Source organism: Chaetura pelagica, unplaced genomic scaffold, assembly GCF_000747805.2.
Source record: "Chaetura pelagica isolate M959 unplaced genomic scaffold, ChaPel_1.0 scaffold79, whole genome shotgun sequence".
Classification (NCBI taxonomy): domain Eukaryota; kingdom Metazoa; phylum Chordata; class Aves; order Apodiformes; family Apodidae; genus Chaetura; species Chaetura pelagica.
This window is the reverse complement of record NW_009969339.1, coordinates 4,991,113-5,007,153: the sequence shown is the minus strand read 5'-3', so window position 1 is coordinate 5,007,153 and position 16,041 is coordinate 4,991,113. Positions and strand designations below refer to the sequence as shown.

The 16,041-nt window shown below is 36.0% G+C and overlaps 1 protein-coding gene across 1 annotated transcript in view; it reads left to right on the top strand.

Moving 5' to 3' along the window:
* Positions 1-16,041, top strand: part of MYBPC1 (myosin binding protein C, slow type) — a 76,356-nt gene that overhangs the window by 18,214 nt on the left and 42,101 nt on the right. The window contains exons 2-4 of the mRNA XM_010005808.1: positions 1,654-1,686; positions 4,649-4,690; positions 14,964-15,068. Of these exons, the coding sequence (XP_010004110.1) occupies positions 1,654-1,686; positions 4,649-4,690; positions 14,964-15,068 (180 nt within the window). The remainder of the gene's footprint in view (positions 1-1,653; positions 1,687-4,648; positions 4,691-14,963; positions 15,069-16,041) is intronic.

The window sequence follows — 16,041 nt, the reverse complement described above, 5'->3', positions numbered from 1 at the left end:
CTACAAGGATTTGCTATAGTATCTAAGTATGTGGCTGGAAGTTCCTAAACCATATCAAATCTACACAGTCAGCTTAATATTATAATTGAACTAAAAGTATTCTTTCTTTTTAAATATTAAATGGATTTATTAAGAATAAGAAGTGTGATTTAGTTATATTTAGACCTAAGTGCAAAGCAATAATGTTACTCACATCTTTGTGTGACAGAAATTGGAAATTTCCTGAATATGACCTAAGGTGGAGTCCCAAAGGTTAATACCCATAAAATGGCAAAGGTTAGTAAGAACCATCTACTGTTGCAGTTAAGGATTTCAATCTTTAAACCTTTTCTGGTTGCAAACAGTTCGACTGTAATTCAATGCACTATCTACAATAAATATTAGTATTTTCAACAAGTTTAGAGTCCTAAGGCTTTTACAGGTTGAAAATAAGCTTCCTTTAATGCTTTAAAAATAAACTTAAGCTAATTGGCTTTCATGTTTTTAGATTGGAGAACAGGTCATCCCTAAAGTAGAACTTTTAAATAGGATATAAAGCCTTCTGTGTCACACATCTGAAAGGGAAGGGATTTAGATTAAAAGCCATGACTGAAAAAAAGAAAAGCAAAACATACTATACGTCCTATGCAAAGCAGCTAAACTCTTTTTTTTTTTGTTTTTTGTTTTTTTAATACTTTCTGCTTGCACTGAACACTGAACTCTTGATGTAATGGTATGGTGAATATGAGGTAAAGGTCTCTGGATTCTCTGTGCATGATCCTTCTCAGTTAATGGACCCAGTGCACTTCATAATTCAAGTTATAGCTGATATTATTACAGTTGATGGAAAGTTTTCTTAAACCTAGGATATTGTCTGTCAGAAGCATATCAATGTGGTAATTTATTCTTTTAAGGATAGGTTCAAGACCAATTGACTTAAACAAATCCAACCCAAACCTGAAATTCAAAACGGATTCCATTATATTCCAGAACTGTCCTAAACTGGAATTGCCAAAAGGTCCTGAAATGTATTGGGACACACCTGTATAATTTAATAAGAATGCATGCAGCTAGATGAGGTGCATGTCAGGGAGAGATCTTGTTGCTCTCTAGAACTACCTGAAAGAAGGTCTTAGTGAGCTGGGTGTTCGTCTCTTCTCCCAAGTAACAAGAGGAAATGGCCTCAAGTTGCTCCAGGGGAGGTTTAGATTGGATATTATGAAAAATTTCTGTACTGCAAGGGTAGTGTCACGCACTGGAACAGACTGCCCAGGGAAGTGGTCAAGCTACAATCCCTGGAGGTATTTAAAAACTGTGTAGATGTAGTGATTAAGGACATGACAAGGTGGACTTGGCAGTGTAAGGTTAACAGCTGGACTAGATTATATTTTCCAACCAAAACAATTCTATGATTCTATGATTCTATGAGAATTATATCTCCTCAGACTGGCCAAATTCAGTACCCTCTCTTACAGAGCATAAACTTCAGGCTTCTGACCATGCCACTCTGAAGATGCCACATGTTCCATGTGTGAAAGCAAAAAAATTGAGAACTGCATTAAAATATTAAATGAACCCAAACCACTTCCAAATTCAGGAAGTCTATACCAAATGTGTGAAAAATATTTGCTTTGACTTGAAGCTCAATATCTGTCTTCTTACCTCATTTTTCAGACAATGAAACTGAAAGTGCACCACCACCTCCAGGTTAGTGCAAAAAACACTAATTGGCACTTTAACACTAACAATGGTTGCATGAGACTAGATACTTCATAGCCATAATATGATTTGTGTTGGTTGTCCCTTTGAAAGTGAGAGGACAGTAAGAATGGTAAGAAAGCCTGTCCTAATAAAATATTGTCACTTCACTTTACTTGCATGTTGCTTTTTCAGTTAGTTTTTGCTTGCGAGATACTTATTGTTTGCATAATGATACAAATGTCCTTCAGGATACAGGAAAATTATGACTGCCTATATTCTGTGGCTAAATTATTCTGTCTTCTTTGATGCTGAACACCAAATAATTTACAAAATATTCCCTTTAATTTCTCCTCCAAGGTATACTGTGAGTAAAGTTGATAGAATCAAGCATGGTGTTCATTTCACCTAATTCTAGCCATCTGAAGATTAGGCATCTTGTCTAAGCTTTTTGGCAATGCTCCACTTATAAGCAACAAGCACATCTTGGGTCAGACATGCTCATCCAATGGGCATGTCAGGGAATACCTATCCAAAAAATCGCTGGATGTCTTTGTATAGGCAATTGCCTCAAGGAATCTGGCTGTGCGGGTTGGAGTGGGTGAATAACTTCCAGGAAGCCAAAGTTAGGTGAGGTGAAACTCATTCACAAGGACTAGGGCTTTGGGTAAAGTTGGGGAAAGTTTTCCAGCTGGAGTTGGAAAAGCTAGGCATGTATTTGCCTTGTGGTTTTGATTTGCATTGAGTAACTTGAGTTATATTGTCAGATGCTGGTTTATATATATACACATTATGCATGTCTAACTTAACCGCTTAACCAGTTTTATTCTCTCTGTAGCTACCAAAACAGCAATACCAAACAGAATAAATACTCTCCAAGTATTAAAACTGCATTTACAGTCTTGGAAACTGGTATTTTACAAGGCTGATCCGAGACATTTTTTATTAAAGAATAAACTTTTCCACTTAAAAATGCTGAAGTCTGAAGGCAGTAATATCATTTGCCACAAGAAGTTTAGCATTTAAATATTCCACATATTATTTTTCAGTTAGGAAGGATGATCTCTTTCACATTGCATGTATTTGTAAGGAAGGTTAATTGTTATTTCATTAATGATGGTTGTATTTCATGCAACTCTGAAATTTCTACATTTGACATTAAAGTAATTAATTTTTAAATGTTCATTGAGGTTTTTATCTGATATACTTTGTATATGAATTCATGTTTTTCAGCATTCTTAACTTTTAAGTAGAACTGAAATAAGACTTAGACAGAAAGGAATAATATCTCTGAAGCATTATACTAAAAACATCTGTTAACATTTTAAATACCACCTTTTTTTCTAATTAAATACATAGGATTAAAATGCAAAATCACTCCTACAACCACCTCCCTTTTTCCCATACCTGTGATGCTTCTGTAAAACCTGAAGGCTGTCAACAGGTCATTATGGTTAGGCACAGATCGAACTGGGATATTTCTTATCTTAAAGTGCCAGTCACTTTTAACTTCCTTCTGCCTGACTCAAGAAGCTGTCATCTTGGATTACCAAGTGCTATCACACAAAGAGGGAAGTTGGTTGTTCAAGAATCCAAATGCTCTAACACATGAATAGTTTATTGGACATAATTGGCATCTTGAATTACACCAGGAATTTTTGGGAAGCCATTGTCAAAGATACTTCTAGATCTACATGTCAAGCCATCAGGTTGGTATACTTAACCCTGAGGAGGTTTTCAAATGGACATTATACCACCAGACAAGAACAGTGAATTCTTCTAATTCCAGTTCCTACTGGGAAAGGAAAGTGTTACTGCATAAAAAATTCCTCTTAAAAAGGAAAAAGATTTGACCATCTGGCCAAGATTGATAACTTGACAACTGGACCTTGGCAATGTAGGGAATCCAGATAGAAGCATCTGGGAGCCTGTCACAAGTTCAGAACATGGATTTTTCTTCCAAATTTCAAATTTTATTTTCATAGTGACCCTGGTTATGCACATGTGAACAAGAAATCACTATAATAATAATATAAACTGGTTCTTGCAGATGTTTCTTCCATGGCACAAAAGTTATCTTAGCTCCATCTTGACAACTCTAGTCCATTGACCTTAATCCAAACCTATGTTTTATCAAGCAGTTGACAGGTAAGTTTACCACAGAAAGTCATTATCCCCAGGCAATAGAATACAGAATTTGCATCTTGAAGACAGCACAATTCGTGTGACTCGACAAGTCTCTGAATGGTGTTGTATGCAAATTAAATGAGATAGGAAACCAAAGAGAACAGGAATCCTATTAAATCCTGAAACAGAAAAAGTGTAGAAATATTTATTTTATTGAAAATACAGTCTAAGTTTTCTCACACATATGAGGTCAAAGATAATTCACATTCACCTGCTTGGAGTAGAGCACAAGCTGGCAACTCTTCTGATCAAGAAAACTAAAAAAATACCCTAGGAAATATTATAATGATAATGATGAAGATGATGATAAAGAACACCCCTCAGTACGCTTTCTCTGTGTTGTACTTTTTTTTTAAGGATAAAATTATTAGGGTGATAAAGCTCTGGATACCACTAATATTTGGCAATGTCCCATGGATGATCCAAATCCATTCAAATTAACAATGATAAGTAGCATTTCAAATACTTTTGTAAATCAGCCCAAGCACAGGAGACTAACAATTGCTACTTCTAAAAAACCAAGTATTTATCTTCCACTGGGTACAGGTACATCAATCTTACACAACTCATCCAAAACATAAAAAAAGGATTCATATACACAGAACTGTTAAAAAATGTGTGGGATTACAACAGCATATTATATATACATGTATATCAGTAATTCCTTAATTTTGGTTTTTCAACATTAGCAGAACCTAAAATATTGAAGTTTTCTGTAATGCTGTGTAAGTTTTTCTTCTTACTTTAAGATCCCCTCAAAAATATACTTCTACTTCCTACACAGAACAAACAACACCACAGGAGGATGGAACTGGAAAGGGTAAAGGTGAGTCTGAAATAATATTTGGAAAATGGGCATTAAAGAGAACATTCCTAAATGCTGTTCTGATGCTGGATTGCTTGAGTTTCAATTCAGAACTTTGGTGCCAAGTTGCAGAAGTGTGATGTGAAGCTTCCTGGATCATTTTTCTGCATGACTTCTACAGCACAAGGAAATGATGGTACTTCAGTATCCTCAAAATTCCTGAAAACAAGCCTGACACTTTAGCAACAATATTTATATGAAGTTTTTAATTATTAGATCAAATTTCAAGTGATTTGCATTAACAGAAAGCCATGTTTAAGTGAGCTAGGGAGTTAACACTGACCAGGCTTCCTAAAATTCAGATACTATGCACATTGGTAGCTTTTAAATATAGCAGATAATCTCCTACTGTCATTCTAGGCTGTTTCTATTCCACCACAGAAACTTGATATTGCATGTTTTATCTGTCAGCAAAATTCAATAGTTTTTTCATCTGAAAAAAGAAATCATACATTTGTCTTTCTGTCCCCCTTGTGACCCCAGCAGTTGAGCTCATTATAAATTCTGAAAAATGACTTTGAGCACTGTCTGCTGGGAACAAACACCTAACTGTTCCACTAGCAATGCATGTAAAAATCAGCCCCATTTTTAATATGTATATTTGTGCTACTGAGATTAGACTCCAGCTCTATTTGCAATTTTTCCTGTTACAAAGATACGTTTTGAGGGAACTGGGCCAAATTCCACTCCTTTTTGTACTCCCTGCCAAACTAGAATTCAAACATCTCATCAGCTTATTTTGAAATGAACAAACCTTTTTGGTTTTTTCGGTTTTTTTGGTCCAATAAAAGACTAAACAAGGTCAAAACAGACTTACAACTGATGCAATGCTTTCTTTTCATTCGGCACAGTTATGCTTTTCCATGGCAAATGAAGAAATGGCTTGCTTGAAAATATATCCTGGCTTTTTGTCTCCTCCTTGCCTTTTAAACAGACTGGATGCATATGTGGCACTTGCAGATTTATTTGGCAAAGACATGCATGGCTATTTTTCTCAGCAAAGTCAAAATATAAACACTGAGAGTGTGCGATCCAAGCACCCTTTTGAAAACAAAAACCCTGAATCAGGATTCAGTGCATGATATTTTCCCAGCTATCTTTGCATTGAGCAATTATTTTGACACACAGCATTTCATGTGAGTAATCAAATATGTCATCTTGGTGATGGAAACACAGTTTAGCAATAATTTGCATGCCTAATGACAGGAAAAAAAGATTAAGGTCTTGCCTCCAGCTATTCCAGCAGTTAGTTCTGCTTGCTTTAATTTTGATATGAGAGAAATGTTTGTACCCAAACTGAACATGAATAGTATTTTCCCCACTGCTCTCAAGTCTTCATTTTACTGAATAAAAAAGAAGACATGGTAGGTATCTTACTTCAAATACTTCTATTATCTTTCTTTACATTATTAGGTTTCTGGTTTGAACTGAAGAGCCTAAGTATTTCCTAAGGGGAAAAATGCTTGGTACTTACCTTGCCTGAGAGGATTTTGCTGCCAAAAAAAGCTGTTTGAGCTGCCAGTATGTGAATTATTTCCAGCTTCAGTCCATGGTGGCAGCAGCCACCTCAGTAAGAATTTCAGTGCAAGTCTGAATATCAATATGTAGAGAGAATGACCTTTTGTCATGCTCCAGTGAAACTGTCACTGTCGCAAAGCAATGTAGATATCACTGCAAGACTCTCAGTGGTTTTATAGTTTTTTAATTAGGTATAGTGCCATTGTTCCTACCAGTTCCTGTTTTATTGCAGATTATGACCAAGGAAGGGAAGGTTTATTTTCTTAGAGTAAGTCCTTTATGTTTGTCTAGCAGAAAAAAATAATAATAATAAAAAAATCTTTATAATGCTTAACATAATTCACAAAACAGTAAAAGGTTAGATTTTTCCAATCTGTCCAAAATCATTTACACTAGAAAATCAACTGTTCAGCAAATAAACAAGGACAAAACCACCTAGAGGTTAGTTTTTGTGTCAGCTATTTATAAAATTGTTTCTGTAGCTTCAGAAGCAACAGATTTGGGTACTTTCCTGAATGGGAATGAGGTGGGGAAGACTTCTTACTTGAACTCCCCAGCAATTCTACAGGACCTGTGCATTAGCAGCGCTGACCTCCTTGCTGAGAATTTGTAAGAAATAGCCCACTGTAGGAGCCCGGGGCAGGGTCTCTGCAGCACAGTCAGGCTGGACAGGAACCTGGTGTCTAGGAAAGAAAGCTCGGTCTGTAATTACAGATGAGGTGGTTCATCATGTTCACCTGATTTCTGAGACAAAGTTAACAACAGAAGTTAGGAAAATAAAAGATGTGCATCTGTGTGTCTGTTTTATTGTCTTATTTTTTTTTAGTAATCAGTGTTTTTGTTAAATTATATATTTATGTTCTTTTCTGTCAAGAACTGGAGGGTAGTATGTTATCTTGTGGATATTTCAGTGTAAATCAGTAGGTCAGAGAGGAAAAATGAAATTTTATTGCATAGAATAATATTTTCTAGTATTTGTAGTTTAAAAAATATCTGAAGTGGTGCTGCAAAAAAATCAGGATGTATATGAGTATTTGTTTTATTTTCAGAGAGAAAAGTGACGCAGCAGAAATCTCACAAAATTTACTGTTACCCTATGCTCATCCCATTTAAAGGCTTATGCCTTTGTTTTTAATTTTAGGATTATCTTACACACTGAATATTGCTTTTTTTTTTTTTCCCCCACTTGCTAGAATAATAATTTAATTTTTACATAAATTTGCTCATTCCTTTTTTAGGTCCCATCCAGCCATCCAGGGAGCTACTAAAATTTCTGCACGCTTTATTGATATCTTTTTTTCTAGGTTCCATCCAACCATCTACTAAAATATTTGCATGTTTCATCCTTCCATTTCTCCAGCTTTCACTTGTCCATTCATCTCTCTACTAAAACTTCCATTGCTGTAAGATTGTACTTCATTTACCATTTCCATAGTGCACAAGTCCCCTTGATGGGACTTCTGATTACTCTTTGAAAATCAGATCAGTAGTTGAAGGCAACTGAATTTTAACCTCTCAGTGTCAGAAGGGTTAAACTGGGCTCAGTAGTTGCAGCATAAAGTAAAATATTTCAGCCAGTTGGTTGAGTTCTTCTCCAGTTTTTAATGCACAATGAAGAAAAGAGTTCACTCTTTGTGTTGTTTATCCACCTCCTGCGTTTAGCCTTGAACACTTGCTCCAGTTTGCAGTAGCACAGGTAAATGTTAAGGCACTTGAAGTCACCTGCAGCTGCAGAACAGTGCTCACCATCCTGCCTGTGAACACCTGCCATATCTGTCACACTAGATCCCATGGTCGCTAGTAAATGAGGGCAGAGAACAACAACAAAGAAAGATTAATTAATTTACCAGATCTGTTAGCTTGATTAAACCAAGTATGAGACAGTGCTCTAGTGGAGTAAACTCCAAAATTCTCCAGTCCATTTCTGTAGCATCAGGCTTTTGACATTGACACAGGGTTTCAAGTCTTCTTTTAAACAGCTGAAAAAAAGACAAAAGTAAAATAATAGATTAATATGAATTTGCCACTTCTGCAAAACATTACATTTATCAATAGTGTGACTGATGGTAGAATATCAGCTTACAATTATTTTTTTTTATAGATTTCAAATCAAGGGAAAGTAGAAGGTCTAAAATTCGTTGTATTGGAACTTCATATATGAATCAGTAATAATGACTAAAATTTTATGCACTCCTGATGTGTCAGCAGTCAGAAATTTTAATATTGAGGTTACACTGATTGTGAGTATAAGAAAGTTTTATATCACCTACTTCTTATATAATGGAGTGTTCTTTCCTCCTGCAAGAAGACTGTACTCCTGATGGAACCTCAAGAGGCCTGGTCCTCAGTTAATACAATCATTTAGATACAAGGGAATGAAGTTAAATATTGTATTTTTAATGAAAATGTGGCATAGCTGAATAGAAGTCAAAGAACAAAAATTTTTATAGAGTAATGCATCCTACTGACCTACTGTTAAATGAAGAAAGTGATTTCTTTATACAGAGATCTTGTCATACATCAGATTGCTAAACATATTTATTAAAAGTTTACTTGCAGAAAGCACAGTGAACTTACGATAGTTGTACCACGAGGTCTGGTATTTTGGGGATTTTCTTATCTTTGGGTAGGATTTATTGGTAACATAAACAATTGTTCATCACAGAAAGCAAATCAGTTATAACTGTTGAACAATTTTTTAATATTCATTCAATAGTCAGATCATTTCATCCTAGAAGGCTGAGATAAGCAGTGATGGATCAAGAATTACCCATTTGTCAGAACAATCCTACTAGCATCCATTCTTTCATACTCTTTCCATTTACAGTACATTCAACTCTGCTTTCATTTTGATACCTCTGGGATGTTTGATTTGTTTGTGTTTGGTGTTAATGCTTTGTTTGAAAAATGATAGATTACACTGGTGAAAACCCAGCAATCACTCTGCAAATCTAATAGCACCTTTTTGTTGTTTCAGCTTTGCAAATGTTTAAAGAAAAGTCAAATAGATAGTCCCTTAATAGTATGATTATCTATATCATCATGTAGGGTGCATCACATCAAATGTTTTATGCTGATTCATTCTAATTACCGTTTTTCTGGCCAGAGAGAATATTCTGTATCTCTTCAAGCCATCACCAAGCACTACAGTGACATTATTGATAAAAAGAGCTGGAAGTACACTTTATTCTTTCATGAAATGCGAGAAAGATTTGCAATGGAGTTACTTAGACTTGCTTTCATTTAGTCGATAGCACAATATGTTAAAAAATCTAACCTGACTTTATCAGTATAGTGCTTCAACTGTAAATCAACACTTTCAATGTCTGCTTATGCAATTGGATGATGCAGATGATGACAACTCTTCCACTAAAAAAATTCTTTCATTATTTATTTTTTTGCTATGCATGTGTAGGCCTAACTTTTACAACTGACAACCTCTCCCCAAGGGATTTTAAAAAAGAAGTTTAATTAAAAAGGAATGAGTAAAATAATATGGCTAAGTAGTTAAATCCTATTAACAGACTTTCAATTAGTCTTCAGTGGTTGAGTAAGCATAAAAAAAATAATGAGTACTATTTACAAAAATGCAACTATATTTTAGATGGGTTTTTGTCATAGTTACTACATTTGTTCTTGAGAAAATATACACAAATTATACCTTTAAGGTCAAAATCAAAGGAGAAACTCACAGATAAACTTTGATTCTGGAAACCCAAATCGAAAAAAAAAAACAACCAATTAACTGCCCCTCTTTAAAAACGTTGTTCAATATTTTTTCTGAAGTTCTTTTTGTTCAGATGTTTTTTCTCCACTTTGAAATTTTCTACAGATGATTTTCTGATATCAGAAAAATAGTTATGTTAACTTTACATTACATATGTATTAAATCCTAAATGTATCTAGCTTATTCTAGCCTTTCAAATGCTGCATTGGTAGTTTTAATTATTTTTGCAACCATTAGGCTTTTAAGCCACAAAGACTTTTTGCTGATACTCTGAGGTTTCTAGTCAAGAAATAAAATTCAAAGAGATGTAGGCGACTCTTGCAAAAATAATCTTTACCTTATTCTGGTTTTCTAATACTCATGATTACAGCATTTCAGGTTTAATGCCAGCTCCATATGTTTTCAGGGGGTTGATGTATATAAACATATGCTTCAATGTATTCTATGAGATTAAACATTTTAAAATACCTGGATACAGAAAAACAATTACTTACAATGATTTAATACCTGATGATGGTCAACTTTTAGCGTGATTAAAAGGAAAAACCACTCTGATAATAATAGTTCTGTCTTTATTTAAATTATTCTCCTCTAATATGGGAAAAAAATGAGTTGTTTATTCTTTGCATTTTAAATTAATGTTTTAATACACAAATTACAATGTTTAGATACAGAGGACTACTTTTAACTGTTTCATATCTTGCCTTAATGATGCTGAATGCATATGTGGTGCACATTTTAATTGCAGACATGGACGTCAGAGAAATGGCATCTTCCTCAGGTCAGATATGTGATTGACCTTGGTTTCATTGTGGCTTTTTTGTATTTTCTGTTGATTACTTCTCTAACAAACAGAACCACTCAGCAACTTTCATATAAACTCATGATTTAATATAAGATCACAGTCCACATCTCATTGTTCTTTTATTTGCTTGAAACATTAAGATTTACCATTTCAGCTACTGAATTATGCAAAGCTTTCTTCATCAGTTTGAAACTTCCATTGTGAATGCTTCTGACTATTATGATTTCTTTCCCTTTCTTTTGCAGGTTTTATATTTTCACATAGTTGTTTTAAAGCAGATGATCATCTGTGCTTTCAGTTTCTTTATGTACTTTTTTATTTGTATTTTTCTTCACAGATGAAGATGACACTTCAGTTAGTTCTCCACCAGCAGGTTAGGACTGTGATAGTGCTTTGTGTGTGTATGTATGTATGTATGTATTTTTCTCTTGACTGTTAATGAAGAAAAAATCTAAACCATTGGACTGAAATAAAAACATAATAATTAGAGAAAAAGTCTTTTTAAGTGCCCTACATTAAATTAATCTCTGTTCAGAAGCACAAGACCTTCATATCAGATAAGTTCCTCTACAGTTCTGTCTTGAGGTCTTTGGTAGAACTTCTGCCATTGGAAGGTAAAATACCAGTTAGCAGCTCTGAAAGCAACTCTCCTTCTCTTTTCCTATCAACAAACATGGAGAGCATTTTTAAGATTAACCTCAAGAACAAACTCCATCATTACAAATAAAACAGGTGCCTTACTACTTCAAAACAGGTAATTGTTTATCACCTCACCTTAGGCCACATGACCTACAAGGCAGTTTTAATGCATTGCTCCAAGCCATTGCTGCCAAGCTGGCAGCAATGCCTTTGGTTTTTGGTAGGAAAAGAAAAACAACAGCATGGGGTCCATCATGATAGATGTGTCATGGGCAAAATTTCCCCATCGTTTGCTTAGTATGTTTTGAAAAAATCAGCTGTGGATGGAACAGAGATTTCAAACACTAGAAAATGCTTTGCAGTGTATCAAAGGAGAAACATGCACTTAATTACTTTCACTGCCCTAAATGATCACCTTTTCTTGATTTCTCCCAAAAGAATTTGTATTATTAACTTTAGGCTGAATGCTACCTGTAAACTCAGTAGCAGTACATTGATTTGCAGTACTAGTCCTCGCTGGTAAAAGCTAAACATATAAATAACACTGTAAATCACAAAACCCTAAAATTTAATTGTAATGACTTATTGTTATTTTGCTTAACCTACATAAATAAATAGACTATTTAAATAATTAAAAGTACTGTCCCCTCAGATAAATATTCAGCAACATAAACTCATCAGTTATCTGGAATGACACAAATAATGAGTAAGATAACAGTTTCACAGAACCCTCCTAAATATGAACCATGAAAAAGGAAACTTTGAATGGGAATTAAAGCAAACTAATTTAGATTTTCTAGATGAAAAGGGGAAAAAAATCGGATATTTTTTTTTTTCAGCCATTCACTTCCTTTTTCTGGTATTCAAGTAGTTCTTCACAGGCATGGGCCTAAATATCTAGTCCAACTTTTTGCATGAATAATTAATGTTCTTAAAATCCCAAAAACCTGAGGTCAGTTCATTTGTGATCTCTGAGCTGGTGTCATCTAAATTGCTCTTCCCTTTCAGATGGGATGCCTAAGCCAGCGGAAAGAAAAGATTCAGGTGAGACCTCCTGAAAAACATAAACAAATACTCCAAAATTTACATAATTAAATTACTAACAATACTTTATTTCTTAAAGATAATATTTAATTTTATTTCCCGTGTTTATACAGTATCAAACTGTAACTGTTGAAGTGCTTTTAAGCGGCAGAACAAATAGGTTTCTAGCAGCTAAACAAGGAGTGAAATAAGGCTCACGCATACATACATACCTATCTATCTATACCTGTTTCTACATAGATAGATATGCAGTTATTCCCTTCCTCCTCAGCGTACAGGGTGACATTGGCTTACCTGAATCCCACACCCAGGGCCCAGGAGACTGTAGGAAAATGGCTTCTTCTCACAGCTCAAAGGATGGTGGGGAAACCTTAGCAAAGTCATAACCTCTTTCTTCCTACCTTGGCAGGTAACGCATACTACACCCACTTTTGTGGTTTCAGGATTTGCAGCCTCTGGAACAAACTGAGCAGCAAGTACTTCAACCATGGTTATTGACCTGGCATAGCTGCCTATGCCAGTCCCCCAGGTCAACGTCCAACCTGCGTTCTGTTCTGTTTGTTTAATAAATAGGAAAATGTTAATATCTAAAGGTGATGATAATATTAGGTGTTATTTGATGTGGTACCAAGTTAATGATTCTGTGTAGGCTTCTTCCATTAATTAATCTCTTTTTTCCATTTCACCCTGTGTCGTGTTGGGTTTGTCACTGCAAGTCACCAGGTCACTGTAACATCATTCTGTTCACATCAGTAACTATCATTGTTCTTACATTGTTCCAACGTACCAGCATATTATACTGGCATAATCTAAACCTCTAGATCATAGAGTATATATAGATACACATCTATATATATATATTTATGTTCATGTATGTCAGTATAAATGCTTTCATATATGTGTATATACATGAACGTCTACCCGTAAGAAACATTTTACAAGCAAACATAAGGGTGTTAAGCACACCACCCATGATTCGCTAAGAGACTGAAAGGCAAAGACTTTACAGCAAAGCTATCTAGCATCTCTATGTCTTTTTAAAATTCCTAATAGACTTAAGGATAATAAAAACAGTTTGGTTGTGTTTTCCCATGATTGTCATGAGTCATGTTGCATTCATGACTGCTGGAAATGTTCATGGGTTAAAAGCTTCCTGTAGCAGTAATTTCTACATAGTAGAAAGACAATTCTGATTTCTGGGAAATGAATGTCTACAAAAAATACACGGCAGGGAAAGGGACTTTTAATTTCAAGACCAGGGTTTGACTAAGTGAGAAGTGTTCTGTGACTGGTTCCTCATTTATGCTCGTCACGAAACCAAAACCAAAAGACTTTTGGATAAGCTATAAAAAGCTACTTTCACTTCTGAAACAACAAGGGAGATTCAGCAATGATTTGAAAGAGACAGATGGCTTTGTTAATTATAGCTGTACATTTCCACATTTGCTCTGCTCTTCCATACTACCATGGCAGCACTGGATTTTCTCAGTTTCCCCTATGCACTGGCAATACCTTCTCAATAAAAAAGGAGGTGTGGTATTTGGGCTGTGCAAGTTCTCACTTGGAATATGAGACATATGGTTTGCCTCTCTGTAGAAAGGGAGCAGGTAACGGACAGATGTTCACTGCCTTGCTCTCCCTGCTTTTTCTGTTAGGAATAAGCCCACAGTTTTGCATGTATTTAGCCAAGATACAACTGCAGAGCACAAAGCCAGGGCTGTTCAAGGAGCAGAAAAAACAGGAAGGCATAGCTGTGCTGGCACAATTTTCTGCCCTGGGGAGATGGCTCACTTGCTGCTTCTCTCAGCAGTGTTGTTCCTTTTCAGTTCCAAAATCCAAATCTCTGAAAGTGTAGGTGCTGTGTCTGAACATTTGATACAATCATTTCCATATGACAAACTATTTTTCTATCAGCCAAGGCACAAGGCAGGACACGGTTTTGGCTGATCTCCAATCTCTATATATCTATCTTGGTAGAAGAGAACAAAGTTCAAAAATAAGTTTAATCCTTGCCCTATTTTGCAGACAAAGGGGAAAAAATAGCTCGTACAATTGACAGAGTCTGGGCTTGAGAGAAACTCACTGAATCTATGCATCGTGTATGTTTAATTTGTGCTTACAGCTGTTTGCGTTTTCAGAACTTCTACCTCCTCTGAAAAACAAAGAGCTGGTCTTTGTGCATTGCCTCTGTAAAGCACTCATGGTTGAATGCTGGTGCCATTCGAGTTGCTCAGTCCCCATCCTGGCTGATCAGGTTTCCCTCTCTTCCTCCCCAATAGTTTCATTTTCTGTCACCACAGAGGTAGCATTCTTGCAGGAGCTGTACACAATGTGACAGCAAAGCAATGGATGTCAGTGTGAACAAAAACTTAAGTATCTTTCAGGACATCTGGAGAGGTGATAGGGTTAGAGAGTTTAGTAAGTTCAGGTAAGTGTATTTTGGAGGGAGTAAAACACACTCAGATGATTGACCTTTCCCTCTCTCTCTCTCTGCATCTCAGTATGGTCTCTTGGAGAAGGAGGTCCAGAAGACACAGAGAAACGTGACGACTCTCAAAGATCCACTTTATTTGTTGAAAAACCTCAGGGCGGTACAGTGAGCGTTGGTAAGTGCTTAGAAACTAAATCCAAAGCCACTCCCAGAGAGACAGAGACTGAGGCAAAGCCAGGAAAGGTATGTGCAGTTCCCGTGACACTCCACTTGTGCCCTCAACTGCAAGTCCTTCCACCCATGTAGTACTTTCACCGACCTCCACTCTTTGAAGGCAAAAAACTGTACCAAGAGGAGCAAACCCCAATTCAAGACAAGCTCAAAATTTCACAGTTTGCTGAGCACAAGAGGTATAGCTTCTGGAGAAGAGAGCTGGTTATTGTCATGCTGTCAGGAAGATCCACCCAAGGGCCTGCAGCCTAGCTTACAAATTGCTGGGTCAACTTTCATACCCTACAGCCCTGTGTAAATTAGCAAGTAGACTAATAGGAGTAGCTCTGTAGGAAAGCTGGTAAGGTCAGCCCCACTGTAACCATTCTGGAGCACCTGCTGTGAACTAGCTCTGGTTTAGTCCGGCAGTCTATACACCTATTAGCAGTTGGAGCACTGTTAGCAAACTTCCAGAGCACATTTTTTACTTTAATTTCACTGCAAAGGAATCCAGTTCAACTACTGTCAGGACTTTTTCTATGCTGTGAACCAGAGCACAGTAAAAGGGGATTGGTAGGAGGTTCACTTCCAAACTGTGCTCCTGAGCCATACTATCATGGTAAGGTAGTTGCACACTAATCAGGGTAGCAGCATTGGTGAGAAGCTCAGATTACTTATACTTCTGCTGTGTTCTTGATACACTAAGACATTTTCAGTGTGGGGGTTGTTTCTTTCATGCATGCCTATTATTTTTATAAGTTTCTGTGTAGAAAGAGAGCATTTCAGGAAGACTTATTTGTAAAATAAACACAAGGAGTTAGCTGTATTCTCCTCTGGAGCCCATGAATGTTAGGATGGAAACTCAGCAGGGGCTGGGCAGCATGGTGTTCTGACAATTGAGTTAACTGTTACTATTTCTAAATTATTGAGACTCTTTC